This window comes from Sorex fumeus, unplaced genomic scaffold (genome assembly GCF_029834395.1).
Source record: "Sorex fumeus unplaced genomic scaffold, SorFum_2.1 ptg000165l, whole genome shotgun sequence".
Classification (NCBI taxonomy): Eukaryota; Metazoa; Chordata; class Mammalia; order Eulipotyphla; family Soricidae; genus Sorex; species Sorex fumeus.
In genome coordinates, this window is record NW_026606222.1 from 1,526,700 (window position 1) to 1,553,383 (window position 26,684).

A 26,684-nucleotide genomic window follows, 5' to 3' on the forward strand; every position below is an offset into this window, starting at 1 on the left:
CCGGGAAACCGGGACCTTGGGCCGCCGGGACCCAGAGGGGCAGCGAGGGGGATTGTGAGTCCGGTCGAGGGCTGCAGGGTCCCGGGCGGCTGGGGCCTCCTTCCCAGGGAATCAGGGCTGCCTGGATCTGCTGGCTGTGTGGCCACTGGCTGGCCAGTGTCCTGCCTCCCTGGCCGCAGCGGGCACCTCCTCTTCAGACCCTCCCTGGACTCACTGCCCTGTGGGTCCCTCTCTGGTCCACGCCCCCAGCTCCAGAGTGAGGGGGTCGGGGACACAGGTTTTCTTCAGGGTCCCCTCACGGTGGCAGCTCTGGACAGTCCCTGGGGCCCAATGCCCGAGAGCCGAAAGGGCCCACCCCTGAGTCCAGAGTGACCAGTGCCAAGCACACTAAGGGGCACCAGAAGGGTCGCTGGCTCCACCAACCAACCCGCCATCCTCTGTCCCTCACCCGTCCATGCGTCCGTCCGTCCACCCATCCATCCATCCACCCATCACTCATCATCCACATCCATCCACCCACGGACTCCCTCCTCAACGACCATCCACACATTACTCACCCCTCAGCCATACGTTTACTCGTCCCTCCCTTCCTCCCTTTCCAAGTATCATGCATCTATCGCCAGGTGATGCACCAGGAGCCCGACATTCGACATTCAGCAGGAAACTCTCTCTCTCTCTCTCTCTCTCTCTCTCTCTCTCTCTCTCCCTGTCTCCCTCCCTCCCTCCTTTTCTTTTTCCCTCTCTCCCTCTCTCTCTCTCTCCGTCTCCCTCCCTCCCTCCTTTTCTTTTTCCCTCTCTCCCTCTCTCTCTCTCTCTCTCTCTCCTCTCTCTCCGTCTCCCTCCCTCCCTCCTTTTCTTTTTCCCTCTCTCCCTCTCTCTCTCTCTCTCTCTCACACACACACACACACACACGCACGCTGTCCTGGCACCCATCAGAGGCTGCAAAGCTTCACCGCTCTCTCTGGCCCTTTAAGAACCGGTCAGTTCCCTGCAAGGGTCTCAGGGCACCCAGGGTGGGAGCGGCTAACCCCTGGGCATCTCCCGGGCAATGCTGACCGGTGCAACCCACAGGAAGAACAGAGGATGCCAGGTCTCTCCCCTGGCACCGTGTCCCCTGCACGCTGCCTTTGGGGGTGGTGAGCAGTAGACGGGACCCCCAGCACCTCTAAAAGAATAAAGCATTCCCCCCCGCAAGTCCACGCTTCTGCCAAGGCTGCCCCGAGTTCAGGATCCATTGCGGCCAGAGGCAGAGGGTGCAGGGCGGCCCGTGCTGGAGCTCGGGGCAAGGTCAGGGGTGAGGAGGCGAGGCCGGGGCCGTGCCCTGTGTGTGGCAGCTCCTCCGGGCCCGGCCACCCTGAAGGCCTGTGAGGGTGCGGCGGGGGCAGTGTGTGGACCCTGCACCCATGCAGGGCCCGGCTGCCGCACCCAGGGGCCACTACAAAGAGCGGCAGGGCCACGGCGGTGCCCGACATGCGCCGGCAGATAAGACCGTCCGAGGGGAAAGTGTCGGAAGGAGCTGGTGCAGGTGGGTGGCGGGCGGGCGGGCGCTCCCACCCACCCCCTGGGCAAGTCTGCCCCAGGAAAACACGCTGCCCTGCTCGCCTGGGGACAGAAGCCGCGGGGGCAACGGGCTCACGGCGGGCAGCGGGTAGCTGTGTGTTGGCTGTGGCTGTTTCAGGGCCACACCTGGCGGTGCTCCAGGGTTCCTCCTGGCTCTGCACTCGGGAATTACTCCTTGTGGTGCTCGGGGGACCACATGGGATGGCAGGGATCGAACCCGCGTCAGCGGCGTGCAAGGCAAACGCCCTCCCAGCTGTGCTGCCTCTCTGGCCCGCCCACAGAGCAGTTTCACCCAGATGTCCAAGCGAGTGACTGATGGACACGGAGCGGTCTGGGAAAGTTGGGGGCAGGCGGCCCTGGTGGCCGCTGTCCCAGGCCAGGGTGAGGCCTGGGCCCCGGGGTGGGGTGGTGGGCGGTGTCCCGCCAAGGTGGGTCCGGGCGGTAGGTGAGGGACACGCACTTCTCAGGAACTGAGACCTCCTCCCTCTCCCGGGGGCCAGGCCGGGCACGGTGGCCCCGTGTGAGGGCACCCGTCTTGCCAAGAGGGCTCCCCCGAAGCGAGGGCGGACATGGGTGTGTTTCTGGGGTGGGCCCAGAGTCGCTCCGTGAGAAGAAGCATCCTCAGGATTCCTTCGTCCATCAGGGCCTGAGTCGGGGCCACAGCCTGGGTGTCCCTGAAGAAATGGGCCTGATGGTTCCCGGCCTGGTTCTAGGCTCCGTGCACTGTGGGGCCTGGAGCCGGCTGTGCTGGGGGGTGAGGTCGCAACCCGGGAACGCACCCCAGCGCCCGGAGCTGCGTCTGCCGACAGGGAGAACAGTGCCGGCTTCCTTCTGCCCCAAGGGCTGGAGACGGGGAGCCTGGCGTGGACACTGGGCTGGGGGCTGGGGGGCAGGGCTGAGGCCCCGTGAGCAGTGGCTGGCTCCCGGCCCCCGGGCTCCCGGCGCGGCTGCAGGAAGGCGCCCGGGAACAGTTCACTTTTCTGGTCCCACTTCAGTGCAGGCGTCCAGAAATAGATTCTTCTCCGGCTGGAACGTGCCCAGGGGCGGGGCCCGGCGATGCCCTGGCCCCAGACCAACAGGGTCTCCTGTGGCGGCACGGGGAGGCCGTTATCTCCAGAATCGGAATAGGAGAGTTCAACCCAGAAGTGTCAAGCCCGTGTCCGGGATGGCTGCGGGGGCTGATGGGTCTGGCCGGGGGGGGGAGGTGGCGGAAAGAGCCAATGAGGACCCAGCAGGAGGCGGGTCGGGGCTGGGCTCCCTGAACCCTGTCCCAATGTGCTGAAAGCCGGGGACTGCACCTTCCCAGGGACCTGCACAAGGAACTGTGTCTGGGGCCAGAGTGATAGTGCAGAGGGGAGGGCGTTTGCCTTGCACGGAGCTGACCGGGTACGATTCCCGGCATCCCATAGGGTCCCCTGAGCACCACCAGGAGTCATTCCTGAGTGCAGGGTCAGGAGGAACCCCTGAGCATTGCCGATTGTGATCCAAAAAGCCAAAAAATCAAATTAAATGAAAAAAAAAAAAAACCCACCCCACAACAGTGTCTTACTTATTTTGGCAGAGCTCTGGGATCAGTCCTGGCTCTGTGCTTGGGGATCGCTGGGGGAGGGGGGGGTGCTCAGGGGACCATGTGGGGTGCCAGGGATTGAACCCACTTCCCTAGAGCTCTGGCCCAAGGGGCAGCGTTTGGCCTCGGGAGCCGGGCGGAGGGAGTGAGCTGCAGTCTTAGCTTCGGAAACAGGAAAGGGCTGCCTTGGCCACCAGCCGAATGAACGCCCGGGGGGGACCCAGAACGTCTCTGAGAAGTGGGAACATCCTCTTCTCTCTCATCCTTCGTTTCCTCCTGGATGTCAGCTGCGGGCCAGGGGCCTCTCCCTGGTCACCTGCCGCCTGGCCACCGGACAGCTCGGCGGTGCTCTGGGCCACCGAGGCCGCCTGGGCAGACAAAGGGAGCCCACGCGGGGGGCCAGCGCCAGACGCCTGGGAACGGGCGGTGCTCGGGGGTGGGGGGGGGCCCGCCACGGGAGCCAGACGCAGAAGGCCACGTGCCCGGCAAGCCACAGGCGCCGTCAGAGTAAGGAAACCCAGCCACGGGGAGAGGGCACGCGGCCATCTGACGGCGAGAACATGCTGGAACCGGGAGAGGCCCGGTGGTAGCAGGCTGTGGACGCAGGGACGCCAATGCCACTGGGCGGCCCCTGCTGAACACTTTGCTCTCAGCTTCCCGAATTTCCCCTGGTGAACAAATAAACTCCACCCAGGGAGTGGAGCCGGGCAGGGCTCTGGACCACATGAGGTGGCCCCTCCCCCGAACGGCCGGGGCCAAGGGTGACAGCAGCCAGTGAGGTGCACACGTGGGGGGTGTCTCATGGATCAGGCAGGCTGGGAAGGGCCGGTCCTACACCGTGGGGGCCCGTGAGACAGCAGAAAAGAGGGGCGGGGCCGTGCCCACACCTCGGCTCAGGTCACTGGCGACCATCAGGAGAGTGCGTGAGTGTCCCCCCACCTGTCTTCACTCTGTGCCTCCCGGCCTGGGGGGCCCTAAGTCCTCCTGTGAGGGGCGACCTGCCTCGTGGCCCCACAGAGCGAGTCCCCTGCCCTGGCCCCCAGGGGATCCTCTGGTCTGCCTGGTGCTCAGATGCGGGAAGGTGCCAGCGTCTCTCCGCTCGCTGGGGGGGGGCGGGTCTGGGCCCCAAGACGGGAACAAGGGGACAGACGGACCTGCCCTGCTTCCCTGCAGTTCTCCAGTGGCGGGAATGACGGTCGGGAGGAAGGGCAGGGGGGTTCTCAAAGGGGGCTCTGGGGAACCCCGGGGGCGTCCAGAGTGGACGCGATCACAAGGGTGTTTCCCTTGTCTGTCGGCTGTCCTGGGAGTGTGGACGGACCTCCGGAGGCCACGCGACCACAGGGCTGGGTGCAGAGTGGATGGGCAGCCTGGGGTCCCGCGCGGGGGCGGGCAGGGACACGGGCGGGGGGGACATGGGTGGGGACGCAGAGCCCCTTCCCCCACCCCGAGCGGCTTCGGCATTTGCGTGCAGGGAGCGGGCGTCCCGGCCCCTTGAATGAACGACCAGGAGAAGCGCGCGTCTGCTGCCAGAAGCTTCCGCAGATGTGATCTAGAGGACGCGGGGAGGGGGACTGGGAGGCCCGTCTTGGGGGGGCAGGGGCAGAGCAGGTGTGGCTGCGGGGTCTGCATGCCATCAACCGAGGGGCAGCGGGAGGAGCCGGGGGCCTGGGGGGACACGTCGCACCCAGCTCTGCTGGGTGTCCTAGAAAGATCCTCCTGGCTGGGCGGCAGGGAGGGACCCACGGCCCGGGGCTTGGGGCGGGGAGTCGTCTGGGGGTCCAGCGGGGGCAGGGAGCGAGAGGGCAGGAGGCCCCCAACCCTCTCCCCTGGCTGAGACCCTCGAGGTGGCCCCTCGGCCGAGGTGGGAGGGCAGAGGCCTCCGTGAGATATATGTGCCATGGTGGGGGGGTACTTGCAGGGGTGGTCAGGGGGGAGGCCCCGCCAAGGGCGGCTGCCCGGCTCCCGGCCAGCTCCCAGCAGGCCCGGCCTCGCCGCCCACTGTGCCGCCCTCCCTGCCCGCTGTCCTGAGGGTCCCTGCCCCGCCCCCCAGGCTGCACCGCGGAGAAGTCCCTAGAAAGCGCCAACATAGAAGGAGCATGCGTGTGGGAGGAATGTGACATCCGCAGCCCAGCCGGGTTTATTTACACACCGGGTGCCAGAAAGGGCCGAGCCTGGAGCAGAAGCCGCCCCCTCCCCCCTGGCTCGGCACCTTAACCCCTACGCTCCCGCAGCCCTGGAGACAAGCCTACTGGGCCGGCCTTGGCTAGCGAGACCACAAGCCCGGTTTTCCCAGGCGCCTCGCCTCGCAGACGAGGTTTTCGTTTTTTTGAGTATTTGTGGTTCACACCCGCCGATCTCGGGGGCTACTCCTGGCTCTGGGTGGTGGTCGGGGGTGGGGACCGTAATGGATGCTGGAGGGGAACCCAGGGGGGCTGCAGGCAAGGCAAGAGCCCTCCTGGCTGGACTACGGCTCCAGCCCCAGGGGTGAGCGTTTGAACGGAGGGGCCTGCCGGAGCATCTCACGGGTCCTGGGCACGAGGCCAAGGGCAAGGTCGGGGTGCGGAGAGGCCGGGGCGGCCCGGGGAGGGTGGACACAGACACGCCGCAGCCCGCGCGCCACACGGACAGACCCTTCTGGAAGGACACGGCGGAGGCGATGCCCTGGAGACCCAGGCCCGAGCAGGCTGCGGCCTCACGCACACGCGGGTCCAAGTCCCTCGCCACATGGCCTCGGGGCACACGGCCACCCTCCCCTTCCCTCTCCCCCTCTCTGCACCCCCAGGTCACTCTGAGGCACACAGCAGCCTGCAGACCTGCACCAGTGGGTGCCCGGGGACCCTGCGGTAGGGGGGATGGGGCCGGGGTCGGCCATGTGCAAGGCGGGCACTTCCCGGCTCTCCATCCCCCCACCTGGGCTTCTTTGTTTCGTTCTGGGGCCACACCCGGAGGTGCTCAAGGCTGACTCGGGGTGGGGTCCGGGAGCCCCTACGGGATGCTGGGGATCAAGTCCTGGTTCCCTGTGTGCGGGGGCCAGGGCCCTCCCAGCTGGACCACTGCTCCGGCCCCCTCCCCCGCCCACTGGGGTTTTAAGCCACACGCCTCAGTCCGTGTGTTTCTAAAACAAACCAGGCAGCTTGAGTGACCGCGGGGCAGGGGGTGGGGGCCTGCTTCCCACCACAGCCGCGTCAAGTGCCAAGAGACGGTGAGGCTGGACGGGTCAGCGGGGGCTTTCCTGAGTCTCGTCACCCAGGGGAAGGCTGGTCCAGGGCCGGGCGCCTGCCTCCCTCCTCGAGGCATCCGACTTTCCTGTCCGGCTTCTCCCTGGGAACTGGAGGAGCCGGGAGGAGCCTCGGTGGGGGCGCGGCCGCTGCCCGGGACCCCGAGGCCGCACCTCTCCCGGGCCTCCTTGAGGAACCACACACACGCGCGCTTTCCAGTCAGTTCACAGGGAGGAGGAAATCGGAGGAAATCGCTCTCCCCACAACCACATTACTGATGATCTTACTATTTCCAAGAAATTTCCAAGAAGTTTCTGAGTCTCCCTTCTGAGAAAACGCTCCCACACCCCCAACAAGCCTCTGGAAAACCGAACCCAGGCGGCACGACACCAAAGGTTTCTTTCTGGGGCTGCGACGCGCCTCCCTCGGGGCGCAGCGGGATTCTAAGAACAGGGGTGGGTAGGGGGGCTTCAGGGGGCTCTGTGCAAGGCGGCCTCGGAGCAGGGAGATGCTCGCGCGGGGCCCCCTGCCTGCAGGAGGCAGCCCAGGTGCTCGCCTGCCGCTGGGAGCGTGTGCGGGCCGGGGGCTTACCTGGTACCTTGTCCACAGACGCAAACACCGAGCGCTGGACGGTGGGGTCGCTGCTGCCCCGGCGGCTCTGGTCATAGAAGCGGAAAGGCAGGTGCGACGAGGACGAGGAGCCGAGTCCGAAGCCCAGGACTTCCGTGGCGGGCTGGATCGGGAGGTCCAGGAGGGCTGCGGTCAAACAACACTGTGGTAGCTGCTCCCGCGTGGCATGGCACAGGCCACCAGACCCGCAGGACGTGGCACGTGGCACCAGACCCATGGGAGTGGCTGAGGTCCCCATGGCCACGGCCTGACCCTCACGGGCACGCTGCCTGGGACACGCCACAGAGGCAGCTGGGGACCCCAGTGAAACTCCCGAGATCCCGCCCGGGGCTCAGATGAGCACTGCTGCCGGGGGATCTCGGGAGCAGGTGGGGGCCAGCCCCTTCTCAGAGTCTTGGCTTCCACATACGACACACCAGATCCCAAGGCCCAGGGGGAGGCGGGGGGGCTGCCCAGCCCCTCAGATTCACAGAGAGACTCGCCCAGGAAGGGCGTGTGGGACCCCGCACACGCGCAGGGCGTGCAGACACCCTCCCCCTGCCCCCACCCCCTCGACCTTCCCGTCCACCCGCACACACACAAAAAACATCTCATGACAGAGCGACTTGGAGGGGCTTTTAAAATCAATTTAAGAGACACCCAAGCCACTCGTTCCCGCAGCCACTTGACAGCACGATTCTCAATTTTCCAATGAAATATTCAGCCTTCGCGCCAGCAGCGAGGAATCGCCTGGCGTTAAAAAAAGAAAAAAAAAAAAACCCTCCGAAAATAAATCTTCGGGGAAAGAACTGAATGATTTACGTCACTTTGCACATTACAAGCCGCTTCTGTAATGATTCTGCAGGCCAAGTTTCAGGCGAGCGAGTGATGAGCGGGCCTTGGGCGGTGGGCAGGAGACAGAATGAAACCGTCACCGACATGCAGGCGTGGCCCAGCGGGGGCTCATGACCAGCTGTCCCCGAGCTGCCCAAGATGGGACTCGTCCCCACCCCCCTCAGCCTGGTCCATGGTACTCAGGCCACAAGGATCCGGCGGTGCTCAGGGACCACACGGGGTGTTGGGGACTGAACCCGGGTCACCCGAGTGCCCGGCCAATGTCCTACCCACTGTGCGACCTCTCTGGCCCCCGCACCTCTGAGACACTGCTTCTCAGGAAGTGGATCCTCCTGGCCCGGGGCAACGCGGGGGGCTTCCTGCGAACTGCCCAGCGACCCCCATGCCTCAGAGTCCAGCTGGGTGGCCCCGGGGAGGGGCGAGCTGGGGCAGGAAGGTCAACGTGGCAGCCCCTTACTGGACACGCCCATGTGCAGTGGGACGGAACAGGCCCTCCTGACGTCTGGCGAAGGGGTGGACACGTGTCCGCCTGTGCGGCTCTGTGGCCCCCACGCTGTGCTGCCTCTCAGAAGCGTCGGCCCTGCCCTGCCTCCCGGCCGCTCTCTCCAGGAGAGGGATACTCCGGGCGGGCACTCGCCCTGCTGCCCGCGTTGGCCCGGGCCAAAGTGGAGGTGTGGGGGCCCTCGGAGCCGGCCCCCACGGGGGACCCCACCCACTCACTCACCCGCGATCCTCTGCATCTTCATGCGGCGCGCCTGGATGCGGCCCTTGGCCAGGCGCTGCTTGGCGATGATGCAGCGGATGTGGTCGGAGAAGACAAAGGTGGCCTGCAGGATGGGGAAGGGCCGGGAGTGCGGGCTGGAGGCCGGCTTATGGATGGTGATGTTCAGGGCCCGGCTGTCGTCCTCCACGCCCGTCACCTGCATGTCCTGCGGGAGGCAGAAGGCGGGAGCGTGTCCGGCGGGCTCAGGAGGAGGGGGCTGCTTGGAAGTGGGGGGACGCATGTCCATGTCCGGTCTTAGGAAAACAGGTCACACCAACCCCCACCACTACCAGATTCAACTACTTTTTTTTTTTTTTTTTGCTTTTTGGGTCACACCTGGCGATGCACAGGGTTTCCTCCTGGCTCTGCACTCAGGAATTATCCCTGGCGGTGCTCAGGGGACCATATGGGATGCTGGGAATCGAACCTGGGTCGGCCGCGTGCAAGGCAAACGCCCTACCCGCTGTGCTATCTCTCCAGCCCTTATTTAAATTATTTTATTTTTTTTTGCTTTTTGAGTCACACCCGGCAATGCTCAGGGGTTCCTCCTGGCTCTGCACTCAGGAATGACTCCTGGCGGTGCTCGGGGGACCATATGGGATGCTGGGAATCGAACCTGGGTCGGCCGTGTGCAAGGCAAACGCCCCACCCGCTGTGCTATCTCTCCGGCCCCTCAACTACGTTTTTGCTTGGTTTTGTTTTGGGGTCACACCCGGCGATGCTCAGGGGTGACTCCTGGCAGGCGTGGGGGGGACCCTCTGGGGTTCCGGGAGTCACACCTGGGTCAGTTGTGTGCGAGGGCAAGTGGCCTGCCCCTCGCGGTGCGCTGGCTCTGGCGGCCAGGCTAGCCCCAGCAGGAGACAGGGAGGAGCGTGGGAAGCAAGGAGTCCCCCTGGGCAGCCGACACTGACTGTGGGGGCCTGACGCCTACCCCAGGAGCATTTGTCAGCTGGAGAATAAAATTCACAGAAGCCAGGGGTAAGGCAACAGTCAACCCCCAAAGATTCTTTGTTGTTTTGGGGGCCACACCCGGCGATGTTCAGGGGTTACTCCTGGCTCGGCACTCCGGAATTGCTTCTGGCAGGCTTGGAGAGACCCCCTGGGATGCTGGGGCTCGAACCCGGGTCAGCCGTGTGCAAGGCACACAGCCTCCTCGATGTACGATCACTCCTGCCCCCGCCAACGATGATTCTTGATTCTAAGAATCAAGAGATAATGGGCCAAAACTCCTGGTGCCATCTGGCACGATCTTAGATCTAATCCCTTGGCTTCCTGTCTGGCCAGGGACAGCCTGCAGAGCTGCTGCACCCAGAGGGGCTGCCTCCCTTGAGGGCTGGAGGCGAGCGCCCCTGAGAACCAGCACCTTTCTGGCCTGAGCCGGAGGAGACGGGGAGGCTGGAGGGAAAAAAAAAGTCAAAAATACTCATGTGGAGCTGGAGAGATAGCACAGCGGGTGGGGCGTTTGTCTTGCACGCGGCCAACCCGGGTTCGACTCCCAGCATCCCATAGGGTCCCCTGAGCACCGCCAGGAGTAACTCCTGAGTGCAGAGCTAGGAGGAACCCCTGTGCATCGCCGGGTGTGATTCAAAAAGCAAAAAAAAAAAAAAATAATTTAAATAAGGGCTGGAGAGATAGCACAGCAGGTAAGGCATTTGCCTTGCACGCGGCCGACCCGGGTTCGATTCCCAGCATCCCATATGGTCCCGAGCACCGCCAGGAGTAACTCCTGAGTGCAGAGCCAGGAGGAACCCCTCTGCATCGCCGGGTGTGACCCAAAAAGCAAAAAAAAAAAAAAAAAAAGCTCATGCTAGGGCGGGCAGAGGGCAGAGTTTTTGCCTTGCACCCGGGCAACACGAGTTCGATTCCCAGCACCCCACAGGGTCTCCCGAGCACCGCCAGGAGTAATGGAGTGATTCCCGAGTGCAGAGCCAGGAGGAACCCCTGAGCATCACGAGGTATGACCACCCCCCAAAAAAAGCTCATGTTCTGGTGATCCCACTTGGCATGGGGTCTCTGCGTGAAAATGTGGCGGGGGGAACCGAGGGCCAGTTACACGTTTGGGCGGGAGCACTTGGCACACAGCGACAGACTGACAGATTGCAGCGGTTGGAAGACAACCAAGAAAAAAAATAAATAAATCAAGAGGTTTCTGTGGCTCTCACTGTCTGACAGGACACGCATTCATGTCTCCAGGGCGGAGAAACGCTTTTCTGACACCAGTGAGGCTTGAATCCTCCTAAAGGAAACGGATCAGCAGACTTGATGCAGGAGCAGCTGATCCCCGTGACGGGCGTCCCCTCCCCGTCTCGGGACGGGAGAATCCTGGCTGCCGCGTCCCTTCCCTCAGACTTGGCACAGGGCAGCTAGTGCCCAGAGCTGGGCAGCTCTCGAAAATGCGAACTTGAGCGGAGGAGAAAGAGCCGCAAAACAGCGTCTGCTGAAGCCTGGGGGGTCATTCTGGGGAACAGCGCATGTGCGTGTGAGTGTGTGTGTGTGTGCTGTGTGTGTATATGCGTGTTTTATGTGTGTGTGCATGTGTTTGTGTGTGCGCGCGTGTGCATACGTGTGCTGACATGCCCTTGGGGCGCTCGGGGACAGGTATGGCGGGGTTGTGGGCTGGAACCCTGAGCTGTCTACGCTTCCGGTCCTGTGAGCTGGCGCTAGTCACCATGAGGGCACAAGGAAAACCCCAGCCCCAAGCCGGCGTTTGGCACTTCAGAGCGGAGCAGGGCGAGGACAAGGGAAGCCTCACCAGCCGCCAACGCCAACAATCATTTTTCGAGAGGAATTTGGCAGGATTTGTGTCTGCTAAAAATGGGCCTGTTCCAGCTGCCTGGGCGCTGCCTGCTCGGGAAACCCAAGTCCCGGCGCCCGAGGACGCACAGGCTGTGGGCGGGAAGTGTGGCCTGGCACCCTGGGCGGCAGCAGGAAGCCCCACGGACTGGGCCTCCACCACAGCGGTGCTGAGGGCACAGGGACATGGTCTCTCACACATACGTGTGACACACAGGGACACTGTTGCTCACACATGTGCACCCCTCACTTGAAAGGAGCCTGTGAACTTGGATTTGTGCGTGCAACGAAGCAGATGCCAGTTCTGGGAGAATCCTGCTGGTAACAAGGGAGAGAGCTTTTTTTTTTTTTTAAAGCGTGTGTGTGGGGGCTGGAGCGATAGCACAGCGGGGAGGGCGTTTGCCTTGCACGCGACCGACCCGGGTTCGATTCCCAGCATCCCATATGGTCCCCCGAGCACCGCCAGGGGTAATTCCTGAGTGCAGAGCCAGCAGTTACCCCTGTGCATTGCCAGGTGTGACCCAAAAAGCAAAAAAAAAAAAAAAAAAAAGGTGTGTGTGTGTGTGTGTGCGCGCGCGCGCGCATGCTTGGATTACAGCCAACAGTGCTCAGGGATCACTCCTGGCGGGGTTCAGGGGACCATACAAGGTGTCAGGGAACACACCTGGGCCAGCCAGGTGTCAGGCAAACGCCCTCCCTGCTGTACTGTACGTCCCCAGGCCCCCGGCAGGGGGTTCGGTGGGCAGCTGCAGTGGCGGACTTCACGCCCAGCACGTGTGAGGGTCCCAACTTGGTCCTAGTGGTCCCCGGCAGCGCTGGGCCGGAACAGCTGGCTTGGGGCTGCCAGGCGCGTCCGGGCCAAAGGAAGACCCCATCCCGCGCACGCAAGGCGCCAGCTTTTCCCGACCCCCGCGTGCGGTGGGCTCCTGGCCACGGCCGTACCTGCAGGAGACCGGCGAACTTGACCACGCCCCAGCCAAGCCTGGACACGTCGGGCTCCACCAGGCTCATCTGGTAAATGTCCACGGCCAGGAAACGCTGCACCATGCTGCCATCCTTGGTGATGACCGTGCAGGCGATCAGGTCGCTGTTGTCTGTGGAGAGAGCGTGGCCCTGTCAGACGTGGCAGCGCGCCTCCTGGGGCCGCGTGCTCGGGCCCCCACCCCTGCATCTGACACCAGCCCCCTCGGGCCACGCTGGGCTGCGGCGTGCGCGTGGGTGTGAGTGTGCGTGTGTATATTCGTGGGTGTGTACCCACGTGTAGGTATATGTGTGAGCACATGTGTGTGCTTGCGTGTGTACGTGTGTATGTGTGAGGGTGCGTGCCCGCGCGCGTGGGAACTCCTGTCTCTGTGCTCCGGGATGCGTGTGGGGCAGGAGCAGCCCCTGCACCCCTGGGCCCGATTGGGGTGTGAAGCACTTGACACTCGACCGCAGCGAAACCAAACCCAAGACAAAGGAGGACACAGTGAGGGCCTCGGGCCAGGAAACGGGGCGGCAGGCGGTGGCATAGGAGAGAGAGCATGCGGGTGCCCGGAACACACACCAGAAAGGCAGCCCTTTCTTGGCTTCTGCGTCAGCGTGTCTGCTCAGTGGGTGGCAACCAGCATGGGCGCTCTGGGCCAGCAACACTGGGTAGGGGAGCACTGGGCAGGGAGCACTGGGCAGAGAGCACTGGGCCAAGAGCACAGGACCCCGAGCACAGAACCTGACCAGACGGTGTCGACGGCAGCTGACCCAAACTCCACCCCCACACCTGGTGGTCCCTGAGCACTGCAAGGGGTCGGCCTGGGTAAAGCCGAGTGACCCCCGGTGTGGCAGGGCCTCAGCAGCACCCAAGCCCCACACAGCTACCCACAGGAGGCCCCCGGGGGCCACAGCAGCACCCAAGCCCCACACAGCTACCCACAGGAGGCCCCCGGGGGCCACAGCCAGCAGGGAGCACTGGGGAGCACTCAGGCACTGCTCCTGGCACAGCTCAGGAAGCCACATGTGGCGTTGGGTGGAACCGGGGGCTTGGCCCTCGGAGCCGCCTCTCTGGCCTGCACGGGTGATTTCAAGGAAACGACACAAGCAGGAACCAACTCGAAGGCCTCCTAGAAGGGGGCGCCAGCCCCCCGCCCCGTGGAACGCCAGGGCCCTGTTTCTTTTCTTTTCTTTTTATTTTGCTTTTTGGGTCACACCTGGCGATGCACAGGGGTTCCTCCTGGCTCTGCACTCAGGAGTTACTCCTGGCGGTGCTCAGTGGACCCTATGGGATGCTGGGAATCGAACCCGGGCCGGCCGCGTGCCAGGCAAACGCCCTCCCCGCTGTGCTCTCTCTCCAACCCCAGTCAGAGCCCTGTTTCAATCTCAGCCCTGGGCAAGCTGAGGAGAGCGAACGGCCTGTGGGAGGCGGCGTGTGGAGGGAACCTGACCTCCCGCCCCACCTTCCACCTGCCGCCTGCCCTCAGTGAAGAACCGGCGGGTGGGTGACGGTGCAGGAAATGCTCTGAAATGCATATTAAAAGCCCAAGTCAAAAATCAGACATGCAGACAGACCACTGGGATGGCTCTGGAAAAGGCATTTGAAGTTGACTGGTTGGCTGATTGGTTTCTGAGTCACACCCAGGGGGGCCAGGGGCTCCTCCTGGCTCGGTGCTCAGGGGCTTGTTCCCTGGGGTGAGGCTTTGGGGGTGCCCGTGGGACCTCGGGCTGTAGAACCTGGGTCCTCTGCATGCAAAGCTTCAACTCCAGCCCCCAACTGTGTTTTGGTTTTTTGTTTCTAAAGCAACTTCCTGGGGCTGGAGAGACAGTTCGGAGGGAGGCTAAGCCCCTCGTCATGTGGTCGGCCCACCCACCTGATTCCATCCCTGGAGGGGGCACAGATGCTGGGATGACACTAAAGGCATTGAGTGATAAGTGATTTTTTTTTTTGGAAAGGGGGGCAACCCTGGAGCGATAATACAGCGGGGAGGGCGTTTGCCTTGCACGCGTCCAACCTGGGTTCGATTCCCAGCATCCCATGGGGTCCCTTGAGCACCACCAGGAGTGATTCCTGAGTGCAGAGCCAGGAGGAACCCCCAAGCATCGCCGGGTGTGACCCAAAAAGCTAAAAATAAAGAAAGGGGGATAGTTGGCAAAATGTTTGGGTGTCTTTGGCTCAGGATGAGAACTGGATCTTCCTCTGCCACCAAGTCACATGTCTGGAAAAGACTCCCTTTGTGGGGGCTGGAAAGAGAGCGCGTTGGGTACGGCGCCCGCCTTGCACGCTGACAACCTGGGTTTGATCCACGGCACAACCAGGAGTGATCCCTGAGCACAGACTAAGTCCCGAGCAGTGTGAGATAGGACCCGTTTCCCACCTCCCCTACTTTTTTTCAAATTAAAAAAAAAAAAAGTGATTCCCAGAACAAGTTCACACAGAATCTATAGATCCTTTGTCTAAGTTATTCTTAGAAAAGTGTGCGTGTGTGTGTGCGTGTGTGTACGTGTGTGTGTGTGTGTGTGTGTGTGTGTGTGTGTGTGTGTGTAGGGCAGGAGGAAGTTTCTTTTCTCCAGTTGATATCTGAGACATTTTCCTCAATGAGCAGCTTTTCCGAAACAGAAGACAAAACTCACCCCCTGCCCTGAAGGGTGCTCCCTGCTCCCTGCTCCCTGCTCCCTTCCTCTCCTCATCCCCCTCCTCTTCCCTAAACAAGCCAGGCCGGCCAGCCAGGAGGGGCTCCAGGGCCACCAAGAACAGAACCGGAAGAGCAAAACCCCAAAGAGGAAGCTTTCAGAAACGCGATTGGGACATCAAAGGCCGTGAGAACCGGGCGGATTTCAGAAGAAAACTGAAAGGCAGAGGCTGTGGCCATGGAGACGACCAGCCGCTCGGGGAGGGGGCAGGGCCCCCCACTTTCCAGAAGCGGGGGTGGGCAGTTAGGAGAAGCAGCTAGCCTCGTCCCAGAGCTGCAGTGGGCTACGGCCACTTTCGGGCTCCCTGGACCCGGTCTGGTCCTAGAAAAGTCCCAGCAGGTGGGCAGGGAGGGCCCAGAGGTGCTGGACACAGGGGGCTTCGGGCAAGCGGGCCGGTGGGCTTCCTTGCTGACCCCGGGCAGGTGCCCCCGGGGGGTCCAGGGTCGGACATCAGTCAGTCCCTGCCTGATCTGGGACAGGAGAGACGGGAGGCAGCGCCCCCCCACCCCAGCTACCCCCTCACTGTTGGAGCCCTGGGGCCTGGGTTCGAGAGATGCGGCTGTTTCTGCCCCTCCTCCAACTGGGCATTTCCCGTGGTCCTGCTGTCCTCTCAGCTGGCCCCCGGGTCTCCTGCTGTGCCTCCCCACCTCTGGATGGCCTGGGGCCCCCAGGGGACCTCGTGGCGGGGGGGGGGGGCGGAGGGGGCAAGACAGAGTTTGCAAAGGAGAGGAAGGAACACAAGCAAATAAAACTAAGGGTGATGGACTGGGCCCAGCACAGGGGCACCCTGCTCAGGGCGGAAAGTCAGAGAGGGGGAGGAGGCGGGGAAGGGAGGAGGAGGGGAGGGAAGGGAGGAAGAAGGGAGAGGGAAGAAGAGGGGAGGGGGAGAGGAGAAGAGGGAAGAGGAGGGAGGAGGAGGAGAGAAGGGGAGGGAAGGAGGCGGTTGTATCTGCGAAAAGCTCTGAGCCCAGGACAGATGAGGAGACGGCGCCCGGACTGTGCCCAGGGAGGTGCCCACCGCCCAGGAACCCAGGAAGCAGGCTGCCTCCTACCCCCGGCTGGCAACGCTGCAAAGGTCTGGTGGCATCTAGTGCCAGCAAGAACCAGGAGCTCCGCATTCTCTGGAATGCCAGCAGGAGAATCCGCGGGCATAGAACCCGGGAGGGCCCGTCAGCGCCTAATCAGCCCAGCATTTCCTGTTGCCCTGGAGGGGCAAGCACAGGCCGGGTGGGGGCAAAGGCACAGACACGGCTTAGGCAGGGGGGTGTTGCCTGGACACGAGGGACGAGGGGAGGATGGCACAGGGGTCGGTGCGGCCAGGTGGGCAGCACATGTCTCTGGGGGGGTCCCCCCGGCTCTGCAGACCCCATGCCCACCCGCCGGGCGGGACCTTGCCAGGTGGATGGAGAGGGGGATGCAGCCAGACGTCAGGGCTGGTCAAGGGTTCCACGCACTGAGGCACTGCAGGAAGGGCCCCAGAGCACTGAGCGGGGAGCAGCCCCAGAGCCCCACCAGGTGCGGCCAAACCGAGGACAAGGACGAGGACGTATCAGATTGGACAGAGGCACCATCAGGCGTATCGGAGTCCTGGGAGGACGTCACGGCTTAACGATGATTAAGCTCAGTTCTACCCACCCAGCTCTGTTTTGTGTTTTGGTTTGTTTGTTTGGTGGGGGGTGGGGGGCACGCCCGGCAGTGCTCAGGGCTGACTCCTGGCGGGCTCAGAGGAGCACTATGGGGAGCCGGGTGCCCAGCCAGCACCCTCTCCGCTGTCCCGTCTCTCCTGCCCCGGGATTCACGGTTTATCAAAAGGGAGCACCGACCCCATGGATTCCCACAGCGCCCGGCGGGGCGGCCAGACATGGGCTGGTCCTGCAGGCCCGTGCAGGGGTGAGGAATAATAGCCCTGAAGGACTTGGGAAGGGAGAGGCGGATCCCGCCCCGCGCCCCTGCCTGGCCTGGTGGCCGTGACCAGCGGGGCGGCCCAGCTGCGTTGGCGGAGAGGCGGCTCTCTGCAGCCCGGACTCCCTGGCCTCAAGCCCTGACTCCCGGGGGCGGTGTGTGTGGGGTGTGCTTTCTGCAGAAAGAGCTTCTAGACTTGGGGGCTTCCTGGAAGGCGTGCTGGGCGGCGAGGGGCAGCTCCGAGAGGCCTGGAACTCCCCTCCTTGGCGGCTCCAAGCCCTCCCGTTCCCCAGCGTCCTGCTGACCCTGATGCTGGGGTTGGGGCTCGGGGGTCGGGGTGGGGTGAGGGCACGGCAGAGGTACCAGCGGGCCAGCATGGCCAGCACAGGGCCCAGGTGTGTCCCAGCAGGGCCTGGGAGGTGCCTCAATGTCCAGCACCCCCAAATCCAGCACTCTGGACCCTTGGACCCCAGACCGCCCACTGGCTCCGCCTGGCCCGGTGGCGGTTGAGACCAGCAACTCCAACACCCTAAGACCGTAGGGCACAGGAGCTGAGCGGGGTCCTGGGCTTCCTGCAGGGGTGACTTTGCCCGGGGCCAGCTGAGGCTGGCCTTGGGGGCATGGCAGCCCTGGACCCCTCTTGGCCTCCATGATAGATGTTGAACCCAGGGACAGGGTCGGTGGGGGGGGGGGGGACACGGCAGGGGCTCAGACCAGGCCACCACGTCCGCCTGCGGGAGCTGGTCCCACCCAACGGTCCCTGACTCGCTGCCCCTCTCTGTGTCTTCTGGGTCCATCTACACAGACTCCCAAGGACCCCCACCCGCCCCGTAAGGGGTGATGTGCAGGGCCTGGTACAACCTCCTACCCCCCCCCCCCCCCGCCACTGTCCAGGCTTGTTACCCGGGGCCAGAGAGGGTCCCTGTTCTCGCATCCCTCCAAGAAGGGCTGCCCCGATCTCAGGGAAACTGGGGGAAAGAGGAGCAGGGGTCGTGGGCTTCCGGGCCAGGGGTCACTAGGTGGAGTTGGGCGTCTCTGGGAAATTGGACCTGGGGCATTGACGGCCAGGGACAGGAGGTGGCGGGGGGGTGGCCTTGGCCGGCCCAGAGATGCTGGGGCTGCAGGGGGCTGGGAGGGGGCAGAGTCCACTCACTGGGGGCCCTGGGAGATGCTGCAGGATCCCCAAGGGGGCCGGGTCGGCTCTGGGCGAGGAGCACCCCAACCTTCCGGAGCCCAATCAGGGCAGGGAAAGGGCGCTGGGCTTTCTGGAGGCTGAGCTGGGTGGAAGGTGGGTTCCCGCGGGGTGCGAATGGGCCCGTTCAATTACACCCGCTCCTCCTGCCGCCCGCCCCATCAATCCCGGGAGGAAAATTAAGTTTCTGCACCAGCCCAGCGACAGACAGCGAGGGTTATTTGCTGCAAGGACCAATCAATGACTCTGTCTTCTTTGAAGCTCCCTGAAGCCGCCCTTCCCAGCAGGGGACCGGGCGCTGAGCTTCCTGGACGGAGGGCGGGAAAGGAGGGCCAGCAAGGGCTGGGGGGCGGGGGCAGTGTCTGGGGGGGCCAGGCGAGACCCTCTCCTGAGCCCAGCAAGATGAGTGAGTGCTCAGTGCACGGTGCCAGGGCAGGACACTGGGGTGCGCCTGGAGGGTGCCGGTGCTCGGCTGAGGGGCCCCGCGGGCACAGGAGCCCCGCCACCTTCTGAGGCTGAGGCCCGAGGGCCGTGCGGAGGACTCAGCCAGACCTGAGTCCCATGAGCCTGGGGGGCCCGGAGGCTCCGTCCCTCCAACGCACGTGTGGCCTTCCACACCACTCGTGTGTGCACAGCCCTGGGGAGAGAGAGAAGCGTGTGCCCGTGTACACAGGCACGCGAGTCCCTATGCATGCACACGTGGGCACGTGCCTGGTGACAACGAAATCCTCCCAAGGCAGGAGTGAAAGCCCAGCGTGCAGGGGGCAGCCCAGGGGGTCTCCCCGTCCCCCGCCAGGAGCAGGGCTGGGGAACACGGCAGGACTTCTCGCAGCTGGAGGGGCGCAGGGCTGGCGGTGCAGCAGGCAGAGGGAGGGGAGCTGGCACCACCGACGGCGTCTGCTGACCGGGTACCCGCGGCCGGGAGGCGGGGCGGGTGGGTGCTGAGGTGCTGAGCCCCACTTTCTGGGAAGGGGCTCCGGGACGTGCGAGCCACGGCGGGGGACCCACTGCCCCTCATCTCCGCCCGCCCTCAGCCCTGTCTCCCCGCAGGGTCCCCAGTTCCTCCTTCTCCAGAAGCTGAATTCACGGAGAGGCCGCGCTGGGCGGGCGATTACCAGAAACCGCGGCCCCGCGAGCCGGTTCCGAGTAGAGCCTTATCGGCTGGTGCAGCGGGGCTGACGCTGACGCGCAGATGAGTTGATCAACCCCCCCACCCCCCCACCCGCGTATTTGCATGGGGACGTTGCGTAATTTCCTCCCCGCCGAGGGCACTCGGCTCCGAGTCACCTAGCCGGGAGGCAGCTGAGCGGAATCCTCGAGATTTCCAAGAAAAGATCTGAAAGCCTCAGAGCAGCATCGGCAAGGCACCGGGCAGAGCGGGGCGGTGTGGGAGGGGGCAGGGCACTGACTTTTGATTTCAGCCCGCAGGCAGCGGAGTTCCAGCCCTCCTGGGGGGTGGGGGGCGGCATGTGCCGCTGCTATCTGGGGAGGCCCTGGTGCCCGCTCCCTTCCCTGCTCGCGCCCCTGCCCCCCCCACCTGGGCACAGGCACTGGGCGACACCACGGGGCGCCAGGGGCGGGGGGGGGGGGGAGGCGTCTCTGTGCCTCAGTGTCCTTATCTGGAAAACGGACTCACAGCTCACGTCGAGCAGAGCCTGGGAGGAGCCGTGCCAGGAAGGAGCAGGCAAGGCTGTGAGTTCTCTCCGCAGGGCGGGCGGGTGGGCACTCCGCTCTCTCCCTGGGGGACCTGGCCTCCGGACTTACCAGGCCCCGCCCACCACCCCCTATTCAGGGGGGAAGAAAAATCACTGTGTTTGGCGGCCAGTCTCGGTGGTGCAGGGATGGACGGTCTCCTCCGCTCCTCCCGGTTCCGCCCGCCAAACGGCGGCTCCTCCGCTCCGAATTGAGGGGGTTGGGGACGGGGACGGGGGCGGCCTGCCCCCACACCGCTTTTCTGATGGGAAGGGACATCTAAATTTCCTACCAGGGGACACGTTTATGGCCGCCTGGCAGAAGCGAGTCCAGAGCGAACGCTTACCGGCACAGCAGTCTGACTTTTAATTAGCTTGTGGGAATCCGGAAGACTTCAGACAGTAACAGTCAAATACGGGGAGACCTCTACTGGATGCGGGTCACACCTTGCCCCGAAACTGGAGCCCCACACGTCACACGCATCCCCCAGGCCCACGCGGGCCGGCAATAAACACGCGGCACCAGGGCACCGCCGCCGAGGCCGTTCTCGCCCCCACACAGCCCGACGTGCTCAGCTGGGGGGGGCTTCTCGAAATGAGGAATCGGGGTTTCAGAGGAGGCGCAAATGAGACGCTCAGCTGTTTCCCGTTGAATCTTTTCTCTCTTTAGAAATATACTCTGTGGGGCTGGAGCGAGAGCACGGTGGGTAGAGCGTCTGCCTTGCACACAGCTGACCCGGGTTCGATCCCCAGCATCCCGCAGTGTTCCCCGAGCACTGCCAGGAGTCATTCCTGAGGGCGTGAGCCTGAGCACCCCGGGGGTGTCACGCAAAAAGCCGAAAGAGATCGCTGTCACTTGTCTTGTCCTCCCGTTGTTCATGGATTTGCCCAGTAACGTAAGTAAAAAAATAAATAAGTAGATGAATGAGTAAGTGCTTTGTGGGGTCAGAGCGACAGTACAGCAGGGAGGGCACCTGTCTCGCACGTGGGGCTGATCCGGGTTCCACCCCTGGCATCCCATGTGATCCCCAGTGCACCGCCAGGAGTCATTCCTGAGTGCGGAGCCAGAAGCAAACCCTGCGCATCGCCGGGTGCGACCCCAGAAAGTCACAAAAGAAAACACAAATATATGCTTTGGGCTGGAGGGATAGCCAAGAGGGGAGGGCATCTGCCTGACACCCAGCTGACCCAGGTTCCAACCCCGGCGCCCCACGTGGTCCTTTGAGTCCAGCCAGGAGTCAGCCCCGAGCACAGAGCCCGGAGTCAGCCCCGAGCTCCGCCAATCATGGCCGTGAACAAATAGAAGTAAATAAACTTGAGTTCGTACTGTTTGATCAAATCACACATCGCCTACACATGGATCCTCCCCTCCACCCATCTCTCCGGCTCTCGCCCATCCGTGTCCATCCGCCCATTGGTCCAACCACCCATTTCTGCGTCCACCCAGTCATCGCTCCCCCCTGCCCCTCCCATCTCGCCCCCTCACTTAGGGCAGGTCGTGCTCACCTTGGAGGCCTGGCCTGAGGCCCGCAGGGGAAGGACCCAGGTCATGTCAGGGGCAGGGGTGTGTGTGGGTGGGATGGGCGTGGGTGTGAGCAGGCGGGAGGGCCTGGGGGGGAGGGGGTGGTGGAGCTGCAGGGCTATTTATTCAAGCCCACAAGGAGCAGGGGGCGCAGGGAGGGTTGTCGTGGCAACGGAAGGTCTCCGGTGGGGTTCCTGATGGAAACTTAATCCAGGTCTTCGAACAGAAGTTTGTAATTAAGACGCGGCCAGGGACTTCGGCTCCCCGTGAAAAGACAAAAGTGGGGGGTTTACTAAGGATCCAAAACCCTCCGACGGCACTCCCACCCCTTCCGTGATCAACGAGCCCACTCGATACCGCGACACTGCGTGTGCCCGCTAAGTACCAAGGACTCGGGGGCGAGAGGGGCCCGTAGCCCCGGCCCCACCCACCCACGCCGCTCGCAGGCTGCAGGCGGGCTGTGAAGACACGTGGAGTTCTGTTGGCGAGTGCTGGGCCAGCACGGTGGGCACAAACGGGTCAGCGCCTCCTGCACACAGGCTGGAGCCCACAGGGGCCGCAGGCTACCAGAGCGTCCCCCGGCATGTATTCTGGGGAGCGGACGGCTTGGAGGGAGCACGGAGACCCGCAGGGAGGAACGGCGGCCATCGGCGAGTGTTCGACGGGAAAGCTGGGGTCCAGCAGGGCACCCTCCCCCCTGCACCCCTCGCACACCCCCAGAGGAGGTCCAGTTCCTCCACACACCCGAGCCCCGATCCTGTGAATGGGTTCCACGGGCCCGGGCTCGGGACCAGCCGGGGAAGGGGCGCGGACCCCCAGCTAAGGCACAGCCTTGCCCAGAGCCGGGCAGGGCCAGCGGGAGGCAGTTCCCCCCAGTTCTCAGCTGCCCTGGCTGAGTACTGGCCGGGGAAACCCAGGCCTGAGACCCAGGAGGAGGGTGAAGAGAGACAGACACCGGGGTGGCTCTGCAGGGCCCGCTCCAGCCCTGCCCTGGGCCCGGCCTCCAAGGACCAGCAGCTTCTCAGGTGGGGTGGGGTCGGAGCAACCCCTGGAGGGGAGCCCCTGAGGGGCTCCTGGGCAGAAAGCGGAAGTCCCGAGGGCGGGGAGGAGGAGCAGAAGATTCCTCTGTGCCAGGCCCCAGGCCCTGGTCCTTCCCATCCACAGCCCAATCTTGCCCAGGATTCCGGGGATCGGATCGGTCTCAATGCTCAGCCAACATCGGGCTCTTGGGTCTGAGGGTCTCCCTCCCCAGCCCCCCCCCCCCAGCTGCTGGGCCAGTCACCTGCCCGGGGGGCCCAGGGTGTGGCTAGGACAGGGCGCCCTGAGGGCACTCTGGGGTGACTGCAAAGTCGGCAGATGGAGGCATTCGAGTGGCCTGCTAGTGTCACCCGGGGGCGGCGTCCTCCTCCCCCAGCCCCCAGCCCCCAGGCTCAGGCCTTGCATCAGGGCTGCAGGCGCCAGGGGACTCACGGCCTGGCCCACATTCCAAGCAAAACAAAACACAAATTCTGTTTTTCTCTCTCTGGACTGAGACACCAGGAGGCCTCGGGCCATTCGCCAAAGGGAAGCGGGCAGGGCCTCGGCGGAGGGGGCATCTGGGTCTGTCACACCGCCCTGGACGCGAGCAGGTCGCGGGCGCTCTCTGCTCTTCGGCTATGGGTGACTCCAGCAGAGAAGACGCAACGTGACCCGTCAGCGGGGGAATGACGTGAGCTAAGGTTGTGGAAAACATTTCTGGTGTATCAAATTCTTTTTTTTTTTTTAAAGCTTTTTGGGTCACACCCGGTGATGAACAGGAGTTGCTCCTGGCTCTGCGCTCAGGAACTACTCAGGGGACCCTCTGGGATGCTGGGGATCGAACCTGGGTTGGCCGCGTGCAAGGCAGACGCCCTCCCCGCTGTGCTATCCCCCCAGCCACGCCCCCCACCCCAGTGTATCAAATTCGAATTAAAGATGAACACACACACAACGGAGATGTGAAAAGGCACTGACAGGGGGTGCCTGGCCCCCGGGCACGGGCTGGGGCCTGGCTAGGGCAGGGGGACGCGGCAGACCGGCAGAGCGAGCCGGTCAGGCCCAGGGGACCCGGCTGGCTGCTGTGAGCCCGGCCTTCCCCGAGGGCCTCTAACCTGGGCCTGCCCTTGAACGTGCGGACCTCCAGGGTGGCCAGAGATTCCAGTTCCTGTGTGGGTGGGGGGGGGGGGGGCAGAGGGAGCCATGGGGCAACGGCAAAAATCTCTGGATGAGGGCAAGTCTGAGGCCGGGGGAAGCCGGCCAGGCCCGGGGAGGAGTCGGTTTGTAAAGAGGATGGAAAACTGTGGCCCAGCCAGGACTTCCCTCAGTTCCCACCAGCGCCTCCCTGAGGCCAGGCCCAGGCTCTGTGGGTTCCGACGCCCCGTGGCCGCTGCCACGCTGTGGGTGGACACGACCACAGCGCTGCTGGGGCTGCCCATGAGGGCCGAACCGGTGCCGTGGACACTGCGCCCACCACAGCACCAGCACCGCCGGGAACCGTTGCTTGGGACGGCCGAGACCATCCTGGCACCCCCTCCTGGAAAGCAAAGGGAGGTGACGGCCAGCGGCATCAGGAGACACAGGCCTGATGCGGACAGTCACGCCACGGAGCCAAGGGGCGACCTGACTCGGTCACAGTGGGCGGCTCATCTCTATGACGGATGGGTCACACTTTCATTCCCAGAGACTGGCGAGAACGTCGGGGTGGGGGCAGGGGGTCCTCTGCAACCTGGGTCCCCCTGGGCTTCCCAGGAGAGGAGTCTGGAAGACGCACCTGGCGCCCTCCAGGGGAGGGGCTGCGGTCTGAGGACGGCCCTGGGCAGATGGGGCGTGAAGGGGAGTCCACGCAGACACTGGCTTCCAGGCTGAAGCCACAGCACTGCTCCTGAGACGTGCCTTGCACGCAGCTGACCCGGGTTCGATCCCCAGCAACCCATATGGTCCCCCGAGTACTGCCAGGAGTGATTCCTGAGTGGCGTGACCCTGCGTATTGCTGGGTGTCACCCAAGGAGCAAAAAAAAAAAAAGAAAAGAAAAGAAAAGAAAAGAAAACATAGCCTGGGGATGCGCTTCCCCTCCCGTCTCTGGCTGGCTCTGCCGTGTGCCAGGGCAGAGCAACTGTGGGAAAGGCCCAAACCGGCTGGTGAGGAGGAATTGGTGGGGGATGCCAAGGCCCCGAGCCTGACGTGATGTGTGTGTATGTGTGTGTGTGTGGGGGGTGCGCAGTGTGTGTGGGCGCAGCCGTCGGCGGGTTTTCTTTGTTCCCCGGCCCCTGGCTCTCGCTCGCGCCCCCCGCCCGCCCCCTTCCTGTCTCCCCGCGCAGCCAGGGTCTCCCCGGCCCAGAGCCCGGCCACCCACTCGTTCCTGCCACCACGGCGCACACCGGAGACGGCGTGCCATTTAAGAGATCAGCGGCTCAAAGAGGGAAGGGGCGGGAAAGTGGGGGCCGCCCCTCACAGGAGAAACCAGTCACGGAAACTCTGACAGGGCCCGGGCTGCGCCCGCCTGCACCTCACCAGCTGAGGGCCCGAGGAAGCCCCAGGGTGGCAAAAGGTTACGTGTCTTTCGGTGGCGGGCCCGGGCGGGGTGGCTTTTTCCACCCGGCGGGGCAGACCTCGGCGACGCCCCGCTCTCGCTCCCAGAAGGGACAGGTAGGGCGCCCTGCTGGCGTCCGGGGGTGTCGGCGTGGCCGGGGGCCGCTCCTCGGGCACCCCCACAAAGCTGGCCTTTCCGTGGCGCCCCGAGAGGGGACAGGCCTGGCGCAGGGGGGCAGGCGCCCGAGGAGAGGGCAGGGCCACTTCTGCAGAACGCCGTGCGTGAGGTCAGTTCTCAGGAAGGACATGCCAGGCGGGGGTGGGGTGTCAACCAGTGCCTGGAGGGAGGAGCGACCCTGTGCAACCTGGGCCCCCTCCCCCCAGGCCACCTGCACACACCCCCTCCCAGCGGGCGGCTGGAGTCGGGAGTGGGGGTGGGGCGGCTGGAGTCAGCTGGGACGGTCGGTCTGGGACCCGACCCGGGTCCCTTCATTCATTCTCCCTGGGCAGCAGTCGCCGGCGCCTGTCACTGGGCCGGCCCCCCCCCCCCACCAGGCAGAGCCGAGTGCAGCCTCTGCCCCCCCCACCCTCACCTCTGTCCCCCCCAGAGCTCAGTCCTCTCCCTACACCGCGCCTCGTGCCTGGCCCATGTCGCCTCTGGGAACGAGCTTGGCTGCGGGAGGTCCCAGGGGGCTACCCCCAGGGGCCAGGCAGCAGGTTGCTCCCCAGGCCCACGGCGGCCCCCCTTCCATGCAGGGAGACAGGCTGGTGTCCATCGCGCCCCCCTCAAGTCGGCTGGTGATCAGGACACGGGGGCTGGAGACCCTGTGTCTGCACGCTGGCCCGGCCCAGCCTGGCCTCTTTGCTTCAGATGCCCACAGCGGGCCACGGCCTCAGGCTCCCCGACGGGGCAGGGCAGCAGGGGCTCAGGACAGGAAGTGTCCGGGGGGACAGGGCAGGAGGAAACGGGCTCAGGGGACAGGGGACGGCTCAGCCTGGCTTCCCAGGACACTGCTGCACGTGTACACATGCGTGTGTGCGTGAATATGCGTGTGGGGTGGTCACTACCTGCTTCTAGCCCTATTGTCCACTTGGCACAGGGTGGCCAGGCCCAGTCAGCGAGACTGACCACTGCCCACATGGAGCTGTCTGGTGAGAGCCCCCACGAGACTGGGAAGCTTCTGGCACGGGGGTTCGATCCCCCAAACCGCCCGGTTTCATAGAGAAGAAACGGGTCTGGGCTTCAGACCTCGGCCACGGGCCACACAGCAGAGGGGACCAGGCACCCTCAGCCCAAGCCAGCCAGAGCCCAGGGCGTGCTCCCCCCACAGTGCTCGGGCAGGGGATGGACGCGAAGGGAAAAGGTGGCCGTGTTTCTGGGGGAGAGCTGAAGCCGACACAGTCCCCACCGGGGTCCGCCAAACCGCCCTCGGGGGGTGCAGCGCCCACCCAAGGCAACCCCACAGTGAGCCCCGCCAGCCGGTGGGCACAGAGCCACCCGCTGGACCAGTCCACGGGCCTGCTTTCCTGGCACAGATAGTGGGGTACTCCCCTGGGGGTGTCTCCGGTCACTGAGTGGCCTCAGAGACTCAGTCCATGGCCCCCGGAGGTCGACTGATTCAGGCGCTGTGCTGGGGTGGGTGGAACCACCAGTTCCAGCAGAACGCCCCAGCAGTTCTAGTTCCCAGAGAAGGGAGCACTCAGACCCGAGTCCAGGAGGGAACACTCAGCTTGAGTCCAGGAGAGAGCACACATGGCCCCGGTACCTCATGGCAGCCCTTCAAAAGGGGGTGGGGGGTGGGCAC

The 26,684-nt window shown here is 64.4% G+C and overlaps 1 protein-coding gene across 1 annotated transcript in view; it reads right to left on the reverse strand.

Annotated features, from left to right (window-relative positions):
* The window catches only part of CLEC16A (C-type lectin domain containing 16A), a 117,669-nt gene that overhangs the window by 16,397 nt on the left and 74,588 nt on the right, over positions 1–26,684 (reverse strand). The window contains exons 19-21 of the mRNA XM_056107411.1: positions 12,308–12,459; positions 8,534–8,738; positions 6,937–7,101 (exon numbers count right to left, since the gene is read on the reverse strand). Coding sequence (XP_055963386.1) covers positions 6,937–7,101; positions 8,534–8,738; positions 12,308–12,459 — 522 coding nt within the window. The remainder of the gene's footprint in view (positions 1–6,936; positions 7,102–8,533; positions 8,739–12,307; positions 12,460–26,684) is intronic.